This window comes from Perca fluviatilis, chromosome 2 (genome assembly GCF_010015445.1).
Source record: "Perca fluviatilis chromosome 2, GENO_Pfluv_1.0, whole genome shotgun sequence".
Taxonomy (NCBI): Eukaryota; Metazoa; Chordata; class Actinopteri; order Perciformes; family Percidae; genus Perca; species Perca fluviatilis.
In genome coordinates, this window is record NC_053113.1 from 20,983,854 (window position 1) to 21,006,342 (window position 22,489).

A 22,489-nucleotide genomic window follows, 5' to 3' on the forward strand; every position below is an offset into this window, starting at 1 on the left:
ATATATATGAGCCCTGCTTGTATGCATGTGGATCTGTACACCATTTGGACTAGCAGTGTAATGCCAGTTTGTGTGTGTGTCGGTGTTTGTGTGTGTGAACAGCTGCGATATAGAGCCTGTCGTGGGCGTGAGGTAATTAGTGCAGAAGATGATTGTATTATTTGGACGGCCGACCAGCGCCGGGGTTCAAAGTGAAGGGAGGCAGGTGAGCTTGTACGGCCTGCAGCTGCATGTTAAACAACTCAAATGGAATCACAGAAGTCCCGCAAGGGCGGAGGAAGAGTAAGAGTGAGAAAGAGGGGGGAGGAAAGGAAGGTGAGAAAAAAATAAAATAAAATCAGAGTAGCAAGCCGGGAGGGGACAATGGTAAGAAGTGAGTGGGAAAAAATGAACGCCAGTAAGACAAAACTGAAGCCTAAATCGTGTTTTTTTTGTGCTAATTAAACTGCTGCCAATGTTCCCAAACAAATCCACAACCATAAAATGAGCTTCAGGATGCTCTTTGCTTTACATTAGATTGATGAAAGGGAGAAAAGTGCTACATGACATTGCTGTCCTGCAGGCTACACTTGGAAAGTGAGAGTTATCTAAACTATGGACACACATCTATATTACTCTAATATAGTCATCTAATATCTATAACTTACATAATTAATACCCTAAAGGTGCGTTCAGATGCACCGGAAAGAGAATATATAAAAATGATATATATCATGTTAGCTTGGACTTTTGTTAATGACCATCACCATGATCGAGAGCCATTGCTGCCATGTAACTGTGCTGGATGTCCCTCAAACCCCAAAGATTATCTCTCTGTGGATTGTGCATATTTCTCAATTCTCAAGTTTTTCAATTCTCTTTACGTTGTATCTGAGCACACCTTAGTACAGACCAAGTCTTGTGTACCTGCTTTGACTAACGTTGGTGTTGGGAGGCAGCAGAGACATCCAAATGATGCGTATGCAGCAATGTTGCATTAAAACACAAGTTACATGCATCTCAGTAGTACAGTATACATCTCAGTAAGTACCTAAACAGTGCACTGCAGCTCTGGCTGTTTAAGATCTACATACATCTCTCATCACAGTTAATACATTGATTTGAAGAACTCTGTCTGCTGGGTCCAAATATCAACAATATGTTTTGCAAAACTCCTTCAATCCAGCACTGATTCTCAATGCTTCTTTACTGAAGAAGCTCAAGGAATACTCTCTGTGTCACTGTGATCGAAGGGGTGCATCAGTGACGTATTGTACACGTTACCTGTTCTGGCTGGTTGGCATTGGACAGTGGTATCACCATCCAGATGATGTTGAGGTTGTTGAGGGCAGCGCTGGTGGTGAAGGAGCAGGGCAGGATGGCTGCTTGGCCACGGGCCACCTGAATACTGCTCTGGGACACCGTCACATCCAGCGCCCGCACACACACTGTAGAAGGAAGGAGGCAGTGATCAGTTTCTTGATGCACAAGCACATACTGAACCAAGGCGTGAACAAGTAGAAGAGGAGAACAGACAGAGCGAAGCTGATATTTAAACATATCAATTACAACTCCCAACAGATGCATCTTTCACAATTGTTCTTATAAATCTCTGCACTTAATGCAAGCTATTTGACTGACTTATATGAGTGACATTGGAAATCTTGCCTTTAATGGGTCAGAGAAAGACAGACACATAGACAGAGGAGGGGATGTCTGTAATACAAGTAATAATGGGCAAAATCTCTGCCAACTACATGTGACTGTACAATATTTTTAAATCATGTTTAATCTCTCAGTGCGTCCCGCTGCCTTTTCATCTTTACAGCAAAACAAACATGATTTCTGAACCAAGCTCATTTTTTTTAAAATGCTCTCAGCAGCTAAACAAACATCTACAGTAGACCACACTGTGAAGGATCACATGAAATATGTAATAGTTAAATGGGGAAACACGATAGGCTGTCTCTTGAGTTATTCATTTCCTAAAACAACTTGCTTCTTGCTGCTTTCATGGGAACACAGTCTGTATCAATACATACTAAATGAACATGACAAGTGGGGATAGTGATGGTTATTTTGCTGCTTCCTGTGCTCATGCAGCATACTAAAACATGTTAGCTTGTTGTCTTGTGCAACAAAAAGGTATATCCTCTCAAACTTAGAAACTGAATAGTTTCTTTCCTCATCTGGACTCAGCTGTCAGCTACAACAGACCCACAGAGACAAATATGTACATGCAGGATCCTATTTCTAGACCAGCTAAAGACATTAGGCTGCAGCCTAAATTAAGTTATATCTCCCCCACAAGCATGTATCCATGTCCAAAAAACCCAATGGGAAGTAATCGTATCTAAACATGGTGAGGAGGAAGATGGCACTAATATGATTACAGATAATTGATCATGTCCTGTGAATCGTCCTTGTTAGTGATAATGTAAGATGATGTTCTTGCCATAAGCCAATAGTAGAAACCACCAGCATGTCATTTGTGTGGTACGTAGAAGTCAAGCAAAATGTAAATGATCACCTTGAACAACAAAATATAAATCTCACAACCAACCATATAAATTAAGTTATCTGAATTATATTTTAGGTCACAAAATATAAGGCATCTGCTATGAATTTCAGGCTTTGAGTGTAATTTCTGCCGATTTGGGGTTTTGAATATCACCATCATATTTTAGCTGACAGACTGCCTGTTGCTCCCTCTCTGTCTGTCTGAAACCAGCAGACTTCCTACGCTTTACTTCTGCTGGCAGACACCATACACCCTGCAGGCTCACTGCTGGCACAGGGGAGATAGGCAGCGCTTGAACTGCTCCGCTCAGTTATGGTTCATAAGAGCTATATTCATGAAAAGACTTACCATGAATTATGCAAGTGATTTCACTTAAAGACATTATATTCCACTGGAATGTCTATGTATGTATCATTTACAGTACTTTGACTGCTCACTGTAACTTAATTGCTTAAATAATAAGAAGTTGTATGTTAAGCACCACGACAGTCTCCTCAGCGTGTACGTCACAATGCAGCTAATGAGCTTCCATTATGACATCTACAATCTCAGGACATCATTAGAAATTTAATAAATAACAGTCTTAGGTCACCAGTAATCTGATCTGCTTCTATCCTCTGTGTACACAATGTTCATTTCATGCGCACGATCAACCTATGTTCTTATTGGAGGATTAACAGCAACGTGGTGGAAGTTCACACAAAAGGTTACGACCATAACCGGATGTGTAATTGTATTGGCAGCATTAGATCAGTGTAAGTGTGTTTAATCTCATGGCCACATAGATATTAAATGTGCTAGATTACGTGTGGAAAAAATATGAAAAAGAAAGAAAGAAAAAGAAAGAAAGAAAGAAAGTCCTAGAGAAATGAAGATAGAAGGAGCATCTTATCGTCCCTAAGCCTCCTCCAAGGCAGCCGTCTCTCAAGCCCACAACAGCTGGAGGGCTCATTTCAAAACACTGGATTAGGGAACCTCTGCGCACAGAGCCTGTAAGCTCCCACGACCAAAGAAGAAACACATACTTACACACCCTCAAAATCACAAACAAGCAAAAAAAACATACACAATACAGTGTGCACATATGCACTCAAATGCCATCCAACACAAACACACATACCACCCACTGCCATGTTCAACTCATCTGTGTATGTCATCGGTAACATGTACAGTAGCCCTGTAGGGACACATCCGAGAGACAGAGAAGGGAACGGCTCGACAGCTCACCAACTAAACTGCACAGTTGCCTGGCATTGCCTCAGTATTGCATACACTTCTGACAAAGCTTTATGCCAGCTCTTCAGTGCTACTCTGGGAGCATGTCCGGTAGACAACCGCTCTTCCAGAATGAATACTGTAAAGGGTTTGATATGTGAGGGATGAATGGTGAACGGATCATTGTCAAATTTGGCTAGATAAAAAAAGAATGTACCGTATTCACATTTCAGTTTTCTGCTATTGTGATACTAAGAATATAGCCGTAGGGCTGGGCAATATATCGATATATCAGCATTGATATATGAGGCTAGATATCGTATTAAATGTTGGATATCCTAATATTGTGATATGACACAAGTGATGTCCTTTCCTGATTTTAAAGGCTGCATTACAGAATGACGTCATTTTCTGAACTTACCAAACTTACTAGTCGTTTTATTATTTGCCTTTCCCCACTTAGTCGTTGGAGCCACATTATTCGTGATTATTTATCAAAACTCTCATTGTGTAAATATTTTGTGAAAGCACCTATAGTCAACCCTACAATATCGCTGCAATATCAACATTGATGTATTTGATCAAGAAGACCATGATATTTGATTTTTTCCACATCGCCCAGCTCTATATTGCAGTTCCGTCTAAATTACATTATTCTAGTCCGAAGCAAACTTTACTGATTAGAGGAAATACTCTCAAAGACAAGCTAGTAGCGGTTAATTTATACATTTCCCTGTTTTTCTTTTCTTGCTTGTTTCTTTTCCATTCTTGCCCAGGGCTGAGTGAACCACAGTTCTGCAGTCGTCTTCATGTCTCCAGGCAGTGCATAGTTGTGATGTAAATGACATGTCCATCTCATTGGGTTTACCATCCAAGAACTTTATTTTTCTATCAAAAAACATCTTGTTCCCTTCTGCTCTTTTTTCCCGCCCTGAGCTGCCCCGAGGCACAGCTCAGCAGGACCCAGACCAGCCTGACTGATACCAAATAGCAAAAACTAACCATGCTTGATCTCCCTGATTCTGTCTATCCACTGCCCACAGTATGTATACCTGTAATAGTTGAGTGCTGAAACGTGGCACTCATTAGGCCCCAATCAAAGACGAAGAAGTTATTTTGATTGAATTTTAGTCAACTGCCCTAGTCACCTGACTACCTCACTAGAATGGCTCTATATAGATTAGCTAAATTACCTCTTCACGGTAGACTCAGTTTGTTAAATCTAGACATTTGGCAAGTTATCAGTTTATCTGTGAGCAATCTTCCTGGTGTTTTTTGGGAACACTGTCAAAATGAGATTGCCTGTCTGTGATTGGATAATAAACCCTTAACAAAGCCAATAAATGGATGCATTTGCTAATCTGCACAGGTAAACGGAAGCTGTTACTTTCAAAAACAGCAACTTATCTCTTTATATATTCATTTTGAACGTTTTTGTCAATTCATTCATTTACAATAGATAATTATGTACAAAATATAAAAAAAATACTAAGCGTATAAGACAAAAATGAGCACCACCTGAATAGATGAAGCATCTAAATCATAATAAAGCTAGCACTTTTACACTTAAGAAAAAAGTTAAAAAAAAGGGATTTTCTAACATTGGTTTTTACCATTATACTGTTGTTTGATACCATTTTCATTAAAAAGTACTTTGAACCGTTGACGCGTAACTAAGACTATATGACTATTAAGACAAATGATGTGCTATGCAGTATTTTTTTATCTTAATGTTTTGTATAGAGTAAAAAGGAAAAAGTAATGGAAACAGAATGAGAGAGGAAGTAAAAAAGGACAAACTGAGGAGTAGGAGACGAGAGAGGATCAAAGTGGTGTGATTGGTGGGCAGAAAGTTTGACAAGGAGGAATAAGAGAAAAGCCCAAGAGAAGGATGCACAATGAGAAAGGAGGGACAGAGAGGAGGAATAAATAAGAGGGAAAAGGGGAGGAGTGAAATAGAGGAGGAATAGAGGAAGAAGGGAGGATGCTGCTGTTTCCAGAGAGGCCTAATTGATAAAGTCACCCCAGGCAGTGCTGGTAGTGCTGGTGGAGTGAAAGAGAGAACCAACAGCGCGGCTCCGTTAAAACAGCTCTCTCTCCTCATTCGGGAGCCCAGTGTCAAAACTGCTGTTGATTAATGCATGAGAAAACCATCTACCTCAGAGAACATGGTAATGTGTGTGTGTGTGTGTGTGTGTGTGTGTGTAAGTGTCACTCAGTCAAGCTATGGTGCGGCCATGATGAGATGAAGAACAAATGCAGGATGAATAAAACACTTACTCTCTCTCTCTCTCTCTCTCTCTCTCTCACTCACTCACTCACTCTCTCACACACACACTCACACACACACAGCAAGTCATATGCATCATTTGTTTTTATTCATGTTGCTCTTTTATTCATAGGCTTTACTTTTATTTCAGTTTCAAACAGATGCCCCTGATGTTGTGATGTGATGAGCCTCTGGCACAGCTTCAGTGGTTGGGCTGGGACACACCGAAACACACCTACACATGTATACACCTGTTTAAGTGAGATGATTGATGGTGCTAAAAATCTGACTGAAGAAAGGCAACAGAACGCACATTAATACATATTTTAAAAGTGACATATGTCCTCTTTTTCTGACACTAAACCAAGTTTCTTCAGTGAATGTCTGAATTCTCCAACTTTGATCTCATATTTACACCCAATTACCACGCCTTTGCTTTTACATAGGTTTTAACCTCATTTTCCGTGACATACCATAGTATTCCCCTTTTTAAACCAGAAAGCAAAATTACTAACACAGTCGACACGCTTCATGCGTGATAGCTACCTTTTGTCAGCTGCGTTTTCTCCAAGCGCGAGACATCTTAAGATGTGAGAGGAGAAGAGTAAGAGGCAGCAAGGAGAGATTGAGCGTAAAATCACATATCTCCTGCTTTAGGCGTGTTAGTTGGCAGCTCTGATCACAATTCATGTTTAATCTGCATCCTTTTAGAATTTCTCCTTGGACTCAAACGCCATTTGTGATTGCCATTATTTGTGCTTTAAATTCTGCATTAAATGTGAAGCTACTGAAAAGGACAAAAACAAAAGCATGAAATTAAACACAAGCATGCACACGTCTACACATGGATTCATGTGTACCAACACCTGTGGCCACACTCAAACAAAGCTCTGTGTCCCGTTCTCTAGCAGTAGACCCAGGGGCTTCATGATGAGCTGTGTTCATGTAATGCGGACCCTGCGATGTTGCCACTGCCCTTGAGGCACCAGGGCGTACCAACAAGCGAGCAATGACATCCACGTGAAACTCAGGTGGTGTAGTTGTGTACCCAGCTGCTCGGTGGCAACACATCAAGCACCATTCTCAAAGCACTGCTGAGGTGAAAACAAAGTCACAAACAAACTCAGTTTTCATCCTGAAAGGGTATTTAATTGCTGTATTCTGCTTCAACAACTCTTCTCATTTTGCTTTACTGTTTTATTATCTTAACTTTCTGTGGCCAAGACCACAACTTAATTTTGTAAACAAATTAAACAAACATGATACAATGTGTTAATTAGTAAGTTTCAGAGGTGGACTTAAGTTAGCTTAAGGGCAGCTGTTTCCCCCTATTTCCATTCTTTATCCTAAGCTCTGCTAAGCGGCAGCTGGCTGTGGCTTCATAATTAATGTACAGACATGTGAGTGGTTTGAGTGGTTTCTTCTCAACTACTTCTCAAGAAGAAAGAGTAAGCGAGTAAGCATATTTTCCAAAATGTCAATATATTCCTTTGAGCTTCTGATGCAAGCTATGCTGTCATCTACCTGCCAAGGTCTTAATGCTATATACCATATAATCTCAAATACAATCTTTTCAATAACCACTCAAACCACATGAGTAAACTGAGTAAACAAACTGAGCCTTTAGGACAGGCCTGTTTATAACCATAGTCCATTGGGACCACATTATAAAAGGTCGTCATTCATATTTCACAAAGAAGCAAATGTTGGTCCTGTCTACTGTGTACAGAGCACACAGATTTTGCTTACAACAGAACTGCATAAACTAAAGATTCTGACTGCGTGCATGTCCTAGTTCAAAGGTTATGAATTTTTTATTATAACTGCAACATCAGAACTAATGATTATTAATGCAAAATGATGGTGTGCACTGTGCATGCAACAAGTTGGTACATGAATGGCTACATGTAAGACTACTTTCTTAGGTTAAATTGTGTGAGGGATTATAGGTGGGTCACAGGGAACTCATGATTTCAAACGTCTGCCAGAGGTTTTGCTCACATGACTTTGCAGATTGAAATCTCTCCTTTTCTTCATTTCCTTTCCTCTCCCCTCGTCAACTCCATGTAGAAGGTAATTCAAAACGTAGATTATACAATGGTTCAGAACAAAAAATTGCTGTATGTTAATATTTTATTTTTTTTTGACTAAATTTAATTTGAGTAAAAAAAAAACATGAGAGCTTGTAAAAAATGACTTGTAATGAATTTGATGTAAATCACAAATGTGTAGATTGATATTTGCATGAACACAATGACAGCTGCAAACTTGTAATGCAACATTTACTCATGTATTTTTTACTCAGGTTGATTTTCCATCACAACCACAACCAGTGTTACAACCCAAGTACTGTATGCATCACAAAGAGCAATCTGGCCGTTTTGCAACACTTGTGTACATTTGGTGCAAAATAATTTGTACCTGTGGACTTAGGCTGTGAGCTCTGATCCAACAGAACGGAAGCAGGGTTTCTATCGCCAGATGAGGACAACTCTGTCCGTATTTAGCTATGCATGGAAGCCTGGTTGAATAGCAAGCTAGCTTAGTACTAACCAACCACCGTTCTAAATAAATACCTTTTAATTATCTTAACACTTTTAACAGTAAATGAAACACTGGCGGTGAGCTCCAGGTGCAGACGACGCACCGTATCGAGCAGCAACACGCTATTATTGCCAGAAAGCTCGTGGACCTGCAGCGGAGCTCCAGCGGACACGGAGAGCCCCGCGACCCGTAGCAGCTCACCGCTAGTGTTGGTGACTAGCAAGAATTTTAAAGTGCACATTTTATTTTACAAGTGCAATTTTATTTTAAAGTGCAAATTTTTATTTTACAAGTGCAAATTTTATTTTACAAGTATTTTAAATACAAGTTGGAAGTTTAATTGTTTTAACGTTTGACCATATTTATTTCCCTCTTTGGTCCATCCAGCAAACCCTCACACAATAAAAGAGCCTTAAAAATCTCTTGCTCATCCTCCTCCTCATCCCCTGCCCCACCCCTTCCAGTTGACCTATTAGCCACAACAGCCACCTCCCTAACAGGGCCCACTGACTAGCCTACATAGCTTAATACTCTCTAAACTGTACTGAGTCTGACTAGCCCGGGTTACTGTGCTCTTAATGCGTTACAACTATAAACACAAGACCTCATAGCCCACATACAAGCTATAGCATGTACCATTGGTCACACTATTTGCTTCTTTTGTTTCCTTTTATGTGCATCCTGTCAGAAATACTTGTTACTAACATAGCTCTCCCCTTTGGGGAGTTTACTCCCCGGAGTCCTTATGTTTCTTCTTCGCCCAGAACATCGCCTCGGATTAGGGTGAAACCAAGATCTGGTTCTTGGGTGCAGCTGTCGCTGCAGACCGGCTACACCCTGGGTCTGCCGTGGTTTCTTTCTAAAAGGGAGGTTCTCCTCGCCACTGTCGCAATAGCCACTGCTAATGCTTGCTCTTGGGGGAATTATTGGGGTTTTGTAAATTATAGAGTGTGGTCTAGACCTACTCTATCTGTAAAGTGTCTTGAGATAACTCTTGTTATGATTTGATACTATAAATAAAATTGAATTGAATTGAATTACAGGCCTGCTTTCAAAGTCGCACAATTATGAATGGAGAGTCTGTCACATCAAAAACCATAACTTTTTATATAAATCTGAAATGCATTGCAAAGATCTCACATTTACAAAAGAGTAGCAAAGCAGTTTTTTTTAGAAAATGTGATTCATGCTCATTTGAGGAATATTGGTGATGTTTTGACTTGTGATAACTCACGAGATGTTTTTTCTACTCCTTATGTACATGACATGAACGCCGCACACAATTAGTCTGGTGGTCCCATGTTGTGCACAAACAAGCATATATCACATGAGTAGCAGAACGTCCCCACTCACTCCTCATGAGACGGCCTTTGTTTGCGGCTCTCTGATATGAGCATACCAAATCACAGGGTCCAACAACCTGTGATGTTGTACAAGTTCTGTTTTTTGTAAAGCTAGATGAAATTAAATACCAATTTTGTGCAGACAAAATGCACACAAGAAATACTAAGCAGCAATTAGACAATTAAGGGGCCTAACATACTATATACTATGTTAATATTATTTAGCACTGCCATAGAGTGGTACATTTTTTTAAAATAAGGAACATTTGACTTTTTTAATTATTAATCTCAAGACTGATTGCTAATGCAAATTAAGTTTTAGAAAGTTATTGTGAAGAAGCAACGGGTAATGGACCAAACTAGTGTGCTCGGCTGTGTGCAATGAGTGAGCAGAAGGTTAAAGTAGGCCACTGCCCTCGTGCACAGATAAGCCTGGGCATTGGAAGACTACTGCTAAAGCATTAAACAGATGGCTCTGCACATGCAGCCCTGCACACATCTACAGACACACAATGTCCAAAAAAACATCAAGTACCAACTTCAGTGGAGTACACTAATCGCAAATATACAGCTCTAATCAAAAACATTGCTCCCATGGCATGTTGTTTCAAATGAGAGCTGAGGAACCAGACCTGGATTTCCCCAAACAAACAGACTCTTTTCCTGTCAGCCACCAGCCACCTCGCAGCCTCCATACCCTCTCTGTGTGTAGTAACTCCATTCCCTGTCAGACTTGCATGTTTGGCAAACCTGTCACAGCTGTCTACACGTAAATCTAACATCCTGGCAAACATACTGATCTGCCAGTAAGATGACATGATTGGCAAGGGATTGTGTTTTGCCGTTTGGCAGCTGCCATCATCAAGTCCCTTTTAAGTGGGTAACAGCAGCCTGGTTCTGCCAAAGATGTCCAAATGAAGCAGCAAAGCATGTCTATTATAGGTAGGAGGTAAAAGTTAGCAGGACAGGACGGGTGTAAAAAATTGCATCACTCCCAAGATGGAGTGCCTTTGGTTAACTTAAGAGTATTCTCGCATTGCCAGACAGCGCCATGTCAGTGCTGCAGTATGGTCCGGCTACACCATCTATTCTAGGATTGGGGGGGGGGGAACACTGGCTTGTTTGTATTTCTTTAAAACCAATCACAACTGTCCTGGGCGGCGCTAAGCCCCGATGGCGAAGATAGCAAGAGGGGAGGAACATCCGATGTCAGACTTTATCCCAGCAACATCCATTGAGCCAGACTAACAGCAACAGGATGTTACACAATCATTTTTGCATTTTCATAAATTGTATTAGGTATTTTACCCTTAAATAAATCATAAACACCTTTAGACTGGTTTGTAAAGGGAAATTATTACAAAAGTATTATCTTGAAGTTTTCTGCTGCATTGTGAAATCACTGTTTTCCCTTACCGTACTACATGTCAGCAGGTAAGGCTAGTCGGTAACGAAACAGTCATGAACACTTAAAATGACTCATTCATGTTCATGACAGATGTCATGTCATAATAATGACATATGTCAGTCTTATGAACCCCCCTTCAAATAAAGTGTTACCGGCCAGTCTACTGGCACTCTCTCCACTGTCTGCACGGCACAGGTTAACGCAAACAGAATAAGCTTCTCAGTCACCCAGCCAGAGCCTCACAGTGCCAGCCAGCAGATAATACTAGAAGACTATTCCTGGAACCAGCATTTAGCCTAAGGTAACCTTGTCTGCTGCCCCTCAGTTGGTAATTGGCTTGTAGGCAGAGATTGCTCTCTTACTAAACTCTTACTCTTCTTTGTTCTTTCCTTTGCTTCTTTTCCCACTCATTCTGCCTGGTTTGATCTTTCCCTCATTGTATTTATCGCTCTTTCTTCCTCGCCTTCACTACAGTTGCTCTCCAATTGAAGACCGGGATTTTAAGCCCGCCAACACTGGCCAGGCCTCCTGGGAGACGCTGCGCTTCTGCAGGTGATTTGGTCAGTACAGTTCTCCAGCAATAAGGGCCCTTAATGATTTATCGTCCATTTGAGTCCCTGTGTGGCTCACCTTCAGGATGAACCCCCGCTCAACTCATCCACTGATGTGTATTATTGGAGGAGAGCAGAGTGAGGCTGGTAGGTATAGTTGAGGCTGTGACTGGGGCAACGGCATGTAACACATCTGATTCAAGATATTTTTAGATTGTTCAATTTAAGAGTCATTTGTTTTGCTGCTTAAAATATGATGTATCTTTATCTTTAATAAATACACAGTCACAAAAAAGAAAGACTACATGAGTAATGAAGCTATACCTTTACGGTCAATGCTTGTTTTCATTGGTTTTCATTAGCCAGGTAAGTTTTGCTGAACACTCTGCTCCACACTCAAATGGTGGTGTTGTCAGACTTCATACTGTGACTGAAATGATTGCATCCTGGGACTGTGGACCTGAGTAAACATTACCTGCGTTTTAAATAAAATACATACAATGTGTTTCATTTGCAATATAGGGGGCCATTGTCTGGGCAAATACAGGTAGGGAGAAATGTGGGGGGAGAATACACATAAACTGGGGAAAGTGTCAGAAAAAGGTTCAAGGTTCTTTATTAGTCATGGACACAACAATAGCAGAAGTACTTGTTGACTATGACAATCCTAGGCCTGAGGGACCTCTAACAATGCTCATTAAATAACTAATAAGAAAATCACACAATCAAAAGTAAAATCTGAACAGACAAAAAATAGTGCAAGTTAAGATAGTAAATAAACAGATGTTTATTTTTACACACATACACACTCTATAAGATCAGTCTTGTCAAACTTGAGCTATATTTGAATAGAGTGAGAACCCATTGATTGCACTTCACCAGCTGTCCCCCAACACACACACACACCACACACACACACACACACACACACACACACACACACACACACACCTTGAACTTTTCAGCCCCACTGTCAAAAAGGTTGTGGGCAGCTGCTCTCAGCTGACTCTGCCATGACATAAGACCAGCAAAGTGATGCATGTTGTTATTTAGAGAAGTATTAACAAAAAATATTGATTCCCTTTAAAAAGAAAAAAAAGAAAAAAGGCATCTAAAACTGTTTTGTTTTCTCTCCATTTACAGATCAGCACAGCCATCTTTTGATTAATTGTTTTAGTTGATCCAGGAACAAATGCGAGGGTGGGCTGACATAACCTGACTCCGCCAGATGGATTGCTTTGCATTTGCTCGGCATATCCATCTGGGAACTTTCCGTTGGACAACTTTAGGGAAGGGGTGAAAATACTGGTTAGTTGATTGGATAAACCATCTGTCTATCACCACCTATGTGGGCGATAGACGGGCCAAATCAACCAATCAGATCAAACTCTTGCCGAAACCAGTCGGGAGAAGAGCAAAAACATATTTTCTTCCGAGAAAAGCCTCCAGTGCCGTTTTTTGCTCATCTTTCAATGAAGAAATACTTTCTAATTCAGATAAAACTTGCGCGACAGCTACGCTCATCTCATCCGTGGAAGCTGCCATGTTGTTTAGACTAACAGTCGCTTCTCATTGTGTCACACCTAAACCCGCCTCAAAACCAACGCTGATTGGTCGGTCGTTTGGCGAACGGCTCCAAGTTTTCTCTATCTCAAGATGCCAGACTGATCTGCGAGTGGAAAACTGGAGCTCGCGAAATCAGGACGGTCTCACGAGGCTAGGCCTGACATGGATTCTTTCAAAATAGACATTTCAAATTTTGTGCGCTCTTGATGAATAGTGCACTGATGCATGGATGGCATTTTGCAGTGGCAAATACATACATAAAGGAAAGTCATAAGAGAACTCCAATCATATTGGTATTTCATTACTGGCAATATTGAAGATTTCCAATTAAAGCAAAGGTCAGCCTTTTCTATTCAATTTATTGCATAGCAAAATCAATGTACATAACTGTGTTTTTACTCTTAGTTACAGCAAAAGAATTATCTGAGTATATGATGTTATGTCATAGCTGACCAGTCAAACATTATTATAATTGCTGACACAATCACTGTGTCATTCTTTTCATTGATTCCCATCTGAACCAGCTCTGATCTACTTCTACTAATTTGATGTTAATAATAAACTGACATACCGGTACATTTGAAACAAACTCCAAAAAGTGCTTATGTGTGAGGAGTTTTCTTTTTTGCCTGAATCCTTTGATGTGTGCTTGTGCCTAGGTGTTGACCAGCATGTTTGATGCTTTCTAACTAATTCTGCTTCTGGATGTTTGATGTAGGTCAAATGCTGGCTCAGCAAACACTGGGAACCAACCAGCCTATATCCTCATTCTGCACACTGGTCAAATTTACATCCCATTTTATTCAGAGGAAACGTTACTGTACTGTAACACACACATACACTAAGACACACACACACACCTCCATCGTTCTTCTACTATTCAGCAAAAAATGTCTCTGGAAAAAAATCAACACAAACATGCTGAGTCTGCGCTCTTAAGGCAACGACTTTTTCCCAGACAGCAAGGGAAACAGGAAGTCAAAAGCACTAAATTCTGATCGCTGAAGAGAAGTTTTCTTACACTCCGATTAGTTAAAGGCAACTCTTTGAGCCGCTGACATGGAATAATCTTCATATTATCTTGCCAAATTGATACGTTATGATGTATGTAACATTTAGAGTGAGAGACTCATTGAGTTTAATTGAAAGTCTCATTGAGGACTCAGAGGTTGCTCCCTGTAGGTGTTGTCCCTCCTGCAGGCTGCACTTTGGGAGTTAGATAACGCTGTTGTCAGTCAGTGACCTCTTCCTTGGTAACAGGCGCTGCCTAAGCCTGTGTGTGTGTGTGTGTGTGTGTGTGTGTGTGTGTGTGTGTGTGTGTGTGTGTGTGTGTATGTGTGTGTGTGTGCGTGCGTCTGCGTGTGTGTGTCTGTGTGTGTGTGTGTGCATGTGATGAAGCATGTGATGGAGCAGAGCCCCAATGCCGAGCACATCTGCTCCGGACGCCCCTGGCACTGCCATATGGCTGGCAAACACGCCTCCGATTCCTCCTCCACAAAAGAGAGTTTGCAATGAAAAGAGAAAATGGGTGAACATGAGTATGCGTGCATGACGGAGAAAAAGGAGTGTGAGAGACAGCACGAGGGTAGGAAGGCAGAAGAGAGTAACAGCTGATAAGTTAGGAGCCGCACGTGCTGCCCATTAGGCTCAGCGGACAGATTCACTCTACCTCCAAACACACTAATGTTTTAAACACCCCAACATGACTACATTCTTCTATCCACACCAGGTCAAATTCTCATTACATAACTGCATACATCTTAGCCATGCTTAGCCAGAGTCTTTAGTTGATTGCAGTAAATAGGAGGAGAAATAAAAAGGTGTTATGGTATATATATTTTTTGATGTGTGGTCAACTTCTTTTTTTAACCTGGTTAAACCTGGATAAGAGATGCCTGCCCAGTGAGTAGAGAGAACCACAATACTCTATGAAGCCCTTCCAAAATACACTAGACAAACAAACACGTAACCAAAAGCAAATTACTAGATGTAAAGACCTGAAGGACGTGGGACACGTTTATAGTGATGCTTCGACAGTACAGGCTGCAAGGCTTGTAGTTGGATTTTTAGAGGGCCTTTTATAATTGTGGCTTTGTGATAGTTTTATTTTTCATAATGTTGATTGCATTTAAAAAAAAATTGTTATTGGTGATATAGAACAAGACAGAACATATAACATCAAACAATGGCAAGGGAAACAAAACATAGGGGTCATAGTGTTATTAAGAACAGACATAACACTAAGGAATTAAGTTGAATTAAAGAATTATTGGGATTGGGTGGGGAAGATAGTGAAAGAAGAAAAGGAATAAAAAAATAAATAAAAATAAATACCAATACTGAGGTTCAATTGGTTAAATGAAGGTAAGAAAATAAGGCATAGTACTTACTTATAGTTTAAGTCAATGTTAATCATTACCGTAATGTTAATACTAAACTTTTTAGTATACTAGTTCAATATTAATAATAATAATAGTGATCATCAAAAAAGTGAGGTGAGCAATGGGTTATAGGCAGCACAAACAGGGGCCCCAGTCTGGGACAAGTGGGGCAGGCGGGCAGGATAATCCTCTTTGTAATTTATTTATTTGTCAATTATTTTCCCCTTCATCATTATTTTTCTCCTTTTCGTTCATTGGTTTAGCCTATATAGAATAGGCTTGAGCTGCTCCCAGACCCTAAGGAGGGCGCTGGCCCAATGCTGAGTCCATCCATGTTGAACTATTCCCAAACCGTTTGGAGGGAGTCTGTCCACCACAGAGTAGCTCTCTTCATTATAAATTAGATTTTAAATTTCACAAAGGGAAAGAGATATCCGTGCCAACTGCATCACTTGTCCCCCCAGAGATCCCCGCCACACCATGATAGGGCCATTAGCCAAGCAGGGGCCACCGCCCAACACCGGAGCAAATCCCGTCCAGCCCCCCCACCCCTGTGTCTGTACTCTATTTAGGTTTAAAGCTAATAATTATCTTATGTTATTATCACTCTAAGAATGAAAAAAAAACATAATACTGATAAATACATAAATAGATACAATGAGTTGAAAAGAAGGAAGAGAAAACAGAAAGGGAGTTAGTACATGGCTACCAAAGTACAAGATAACAATAATAAGATAATCATAAGGATTCATATTAGTATTAATAATAGTATTAGCAGTAGCATCAATAATAATAATAATAATAATAATAATAAAGGCATAATAAAAAGAAGATAAATAAATAAACATGTATCCATTACCAAGGCCAGTAACAGTTTGAAAAGCAAGATAATTGATAATCAGAATTGGGGGGCAGAAAGAAAAAAAAAAGAAAAAAATAAAGTCAAGTGAGATACAACAAAGAGGATTGTAAACTTCTTCGAGGAAAAAAAATAATAGTTATGATATTGTGATAGTTAAAATCGATTTCCAATGGTGAACAGTTTTCACTCAGGGAAAAAAAGAATCCCAACTTCTCACCACTGCTGTAGTACTGAAAAAAATTGCTAAATTCATGACTTCTGTCACAATCCTCAAATCTTGTGAGTTAATGAATATACTTGTCAGTTGGTTCTGTGCGTATTAGAGCATGCATTACATCCTTCCATCTTGCTTCTTGGTTACTGGTAAAAAAAGGATGCAGCACATACTGAAGTTTAGGCCTCACTTATATCCAACATGTGAATCTTTCTGAGCATGCTGTACGGTATCAGAGGCAGCAGGTGTTGCTTTACACTAATTCTTCCTGCCCTCCTCTTCGTTCTCCCCATGTCCTCTTATCTTCTCCAGCTCCCTACTTTTCTTCCCATCTCTCCATTTTTATTCCATCCTCTTCTCCTCTACTGCCTGGGGCTTTTCATGAAGGCTGAGTTAATATGAGGAAATCAATATCTTCACTGCGTCGGCTGTCAAGGGGCAGGTCAGAATCTTGGTGGTGGGTATAGGAGGTGATGGTGTGGTGGAGGTGTGTGCTTGTGTGTGGGAGGGAGGGGGGATATGTTGCTCGATAAACGCAAGCCCATTGATGTTTTCTGCACGTCTTTGTGTGAGCGAGCGTCCACTGGGACTCCTCAGGGCCTGACTGACAGGCAGTGAGCTGGTTGTGAGCCGACAGAGTTTGTGTGTGTGTGTGTGTGTGTGTGTGTGTGTGTGTGTGTGTGTGTGTGTGTGTGTGTGTGTGTCCATGTGTAACCGTGGTCCTGTCAGTCTTGTATACAAACTATATGAGAGCCTTTATTACCAGTGGTGGGAGAAGTTTAGAGTCAGATACAGTATGTAGTAGAGCAAAGGGAATTAAGGGTAAACAGATTGTATTTATGTAACACTTTTTAGCAAAGCACACACTAATGCACCATGCTGACCATTGTCACAGCACATAGACAGAAGGTGGCAGAGATCAAACCTCTAACCATTTGATTTGTGAATGATTAGCGCCACCCCATGCTGTAAAGTATCATACAATGTAGTGTAAAATGAAAAATGAAAAATATTTGAGTAGAAGTATCTCAAAATTGCAACAACAAAAATAGTACTGAACCTGAGTAAATGACCTTAGCTACAGCTGTACAGTGTATTCCTGCTGCATAGTTAAGAGGAATAAGGATCTTCTGGCTCCCAGAGCTGGAAATTAGACTAAAACACTATTACCTGACATTATTTGGGCTTCCCACCAATCAGGTCTTCCAAACACATCACAGCTATGTTTGCTAAAGTCCAGCCCCTGGAGGCTTAAGGTAATGTAGCTCTGTTCGGGTCTAGATATGGGAGCCATTGTACATTATCCTTCTATGATCCATCATGCACTCTCTCCAGATCTGACTCCCGAGCTCTGTCACTCGCACTATATCCCGTCTATGAAGGAAAATCCATATGAGTTGGACAGCAAGACTGCGGTATTATTAATGGAGCTTAACATCCATCTGAGGGGGTTTAAAATATTGAAGGCTTGATGTGTTAGATGTAACGTTTTACTCAAAGCAGAGAGAAATGGTGTTGTCACAGAAATTACAAACTGGCAGCTGGCTCAAATTCCTGAATGTGTGGTTGAAACTGACATAGTAGGTAGGGTGTGGGACTAAATGGCCCATCTTTTGGCTAACAAGACTTTCATGAGAAATTCCAGGTTATTTTCCATTTTTGTATGTGGGAATCTGCTACGATTCATTCATTGATACATCAGATTTGCCTGCAAGTTAATCAGAGTTGTGGAGAGTTAACTATATGCACACTGTCGTCTTTCTTTGAGATTTCTTTGTTTGAGCCTATCTATTCTCATGTGCACACATACACACACATAGAACACACCCCTCAATAATCAGTTGAGCTATTCACTGCTCGGGGCTACACACAGAATGAACGCATTCATCACATAATTACTGTGGAGGCAGTCACACACTTCATCAGTCTATTCCTGTCTCAAAGAGCCCCAGAGAGAACAGTGAATGCATATGATTACCAAAAAATTTTATGCGATTCTTATACCTCCATCTAAGGAGAGTCAAAAGAGAGGAGCAGGATTTCCAAAGCATCAAAGTGACGTCTTGACTGATTCACAGGTCTACGCCCAGGCCATATAGTTGAAAGAGGAGGAGGATTCAAGGAAGGCGGATGCTTGCATAATCAATAATGCTGATAAATCTTTAAGAACCTCTCCCATACTAAGAAATATACTCAAAAATATAACTGGAAGCTACGTGGCAATTCAGAGGGGCATCAGTTTGAAATCAGGGTGGCTGTCTGCAAGGGATATGATGATATAAGAAGAGAGATGTAAAAGGTGAAGCCTTAATGCCGGTTGATGTATGATACCCGGGGTGAGCGGGCTGAATGCTCACTTTGGGAGGATACTGGAAATCAATGGTGGTGTAAAAGATGTGGAATGGTAAATGTGGCCATGTTAGACCTCTGAACATGCAGGAGGCTGGAGCTGCCTAGTAAAACAGAGATTAGTGGGAGAGGGGTCAAGTGCAGATGTTGGCATATATAAATTGTGGATCTATAGGATATTAAATGGGTCTAACATAGACTGAGAAGTGGATACATGCATAAATCTAATTATTGTGGCCTATAGTCTCTTCTTTCCTCAACCTTTCTTTCAACATATTTCTGGTTTTAACATTGTATTTTCAAATAAAAAAAGAGCATCTGTGTCTTACATTGCTGCTTGTCCTGTTAAAATTTATGGATCTCCAAACAGATTTTCTTTTCTCTCCATGAACTGATTTCAACATAGTGTCAATGCATTTTTCATATTTTAATGCAAAATTCCTTCTCCTACGAAGAAAGAGTTAATCCTTCAGTTTATCTGAAAAATTCTGAATCACCAAATTTGGAAATACATTAGTATTTGTAGCAGGTGGATAAGGGTGGGAGAAACGTTTTTGTAAAAATGACATGACAAGAAGATGAGTGAAGGTAGAGAGGATGAGGAGAGGACCAAACATATTTAGGTGAGACAGAAGGTATTTTGTGGTTACTTTTTTCTTTTCCAAAAATAAGACCTACATGGTTCCCCACTTACACTACATTAATAAAAACAGAGGAACTCCATAATGCAGGGGGAAAAAAAATCTAAACTAAAATAGGGGCTTTTCTTAAAGTTAACCTTGGTGAGGCGCATGCCACGTAACCTGGACTTGTTCTGCACATACATCCATCCTGAGATTGTTTCACATGCTATCTTTTTCATTGATTTTCCTTTTCTGTACATGCAGACAGGTGTGCCTCTGTATTTTGGAATTGAGGACACACTTCTACATTGTGGGCAAGTATCTCCACCTGTAACATAATTTATTCAGAGATCTGTCCTGCATTGAGAACGCATTTGCTTACATTTTGACCAGATCCACACAGTGCTTCTTTCTCTTGTTTTGTTTCTATTCAAGATGTCAACCACTTGCACAAGAAGGCATTTATTTAGCAATGATGCATCATTTCACAGTAACTAGTCTTGTTATTCCAATTTTCATTTGCATTTACTCTCTTTATTCCTTGTCTTGTTGCCTTCTCCTCTCATTTGAGTTACACTGTACATTTCCCTTTAGAGTAGAATCTTACTGTGTAAAATGTCATTTCAAAAATATTTCAAAATATGCTGCTTGTTGTTGTTTGATCCGACCCCCTCCCTTCAAAGCCGTAACGACGCAAATGGCCCCATTGGTAGAGAAGAAAAATTACAAATTAAGAATTAAGACATGTATTGATCAAATCATTGACTAAAATCCAGTGAGTGACAATGTAATTGCATTGTGTTCCGCAGCTGTTAATGGTTTTAGAGAAAGTAGTAGCTCCATATTGTTGTAGCGCTTTGTTGTTTCTCCCTCCCTCTCTGTGGACGACTCAAACATCAGGGGGTAGTGCTGGTGGTATCGCTGTGTGAAATTTTGCGCTGGGGCCAATGAAAGCTTTTCCGTCACAGCATCATTTACATTCAAATTAATTCCATCAAAAGCAAAGCTGAATGCTCAATGAGCGGAGAGTGGGGCTAGCTGTCACCCCCTCAACTCTTGGGAGAGGGGAGAGAAAGAGAGAGAAGAGGGGGATGCGGTGAAAGGAAAGTAAGGTGATGGGAGAGTTAGAGAGGGAGAGCAGCATCTGATGTTTAGCATTTGAAGAAAATAATTAGAACCAAGAAGCTCACAAATGAATGATGACACATTCCTTCGGTGAGGTTTGGTGCTTAATGAAACAATGCAAGTAATTTTCACAGCATATAATTAATCCATCATTCATTGTTCGCTGATATTATGCCTGTACCAGAACAATCATCACAATTGATCTATTTAAATCAATATTAGAGCTTTAAACTCAACCAGTGCAACCACACAGTCACACAGTCACACAGTCACACACACACACACACACACACACACATACACACACACACACACACACACACACACACACACACACACACACACACACACACACACACACCTTTGGGCAGGGAGCAGCCCAACAGCCTGCCTGCAGTGGCAATATTGCATAGCATGTCAAAAACACTAATAAATAAATCAGTGATTACTTCCCTTTGTGAAGTGGTGCGGCCCCATTATTGAATATTCATGTAAGTAAATACATTCATGCAAGCTTCTCTCCTGGGTTTTACAGTTTGTGTTTTTTCTTTGTAGTTGTAAAGCCATCTCCACTCTCACTGTGCGGGGAGGAACCCAACATAAATGCTTTGAAAAGACATGAGTGCTCTTTATGTGTTTATGCATCATGCATATGCATATTTTAAAGGCTATTGCTGTATAATCATGTTTGCCCTCGGTGATCAATTTATACAGAAATTCAAAGCTGATTACTATTGACAGAGGGTTATTGATTTCTGATCCCCTGATGCCGATATCCATGTAGTGTGAAATACAGTGTCCCACTCCATTGTTTCTGTAATATCTCTTCGGCATGAGGATGAAATAATACCACCTTTTTGACCTGCTTGTCTCTATTATCTCTTCCTACACCACTAACACAATCTCTCCATGCACTTGCAGCTTTGCTCTCGCACTCTCTCCCTGTCTCCTCTAATATCTTGATTGCACAAGAATGTTTGCTCCATCTCTTATTCACTCTCTTTCTTACATTCTATGATGTCAGAGTTTGTACACGAGCATGCGTCAGCGCAGCCCAAGTTTAATGCATGCGATGCAGACGCACGCCTAAATGCATGCAACACACACACAAACATGCACATACACCATTGATGGCAACTTAGCCTGCATGATTACTGTGACTCTAAGCTGCTTAGGGGTTGTGTCCCATCTGGCTCTGGTGTTTGCGGCATCATTCAAACCCCCTACTCCACCCCCATACACACATCGCTCCTTTTCCCCTTCCTCCTCCTGTTTCATCACCCGTCATCCACTCACCCCATATATATACACACACACACACACACACACACACACACACACACACACACACACACACACACACACACACACACATACACACAGAGGGAGAACAGAGGCGGAGCAAAAGGGATGATAATCCTGCGTAATCTGGGTTTACCAACTATTAGGGCTCTGCAGTGTTTTCTTACGTAATCTAATCATCCGTAGAAACGTGCAGTCATCCACCGGAGTGAGCTTGTGTGTCTCACTGTGTATATG

General features: G+C 40.6%; 1 protein-coding gene across 3 annotated transcripts in view; it reads right to left on the reverse strand.

Annotated features, from left to right (window-relative positions):
* Positions 1-22,489, reverse strand: part of igsf11 (immunoglobulin superfamily member 11) — a 116,936-nt gene that overhangs the window by 20,014 nt on the left and 74,433 nt on the right. For 2 of the 3 annotated variants that reach the window (XM_039826337.1, XM_039826326.1), the window contains exon 3: positions 1,264-1,427. In XM_039826337.1, the coding sequence (XP_039682271.1) occupies positions 1,264-1,427 (164 nt within the window). Of the gene's footprint in view, positions 1-906; positions 916-1,263; positions 1,428-22,489 lie in introns of all 3 variants that reach the window. The other variant, XM_039826335.1, reaches the window with a different exon arrangement.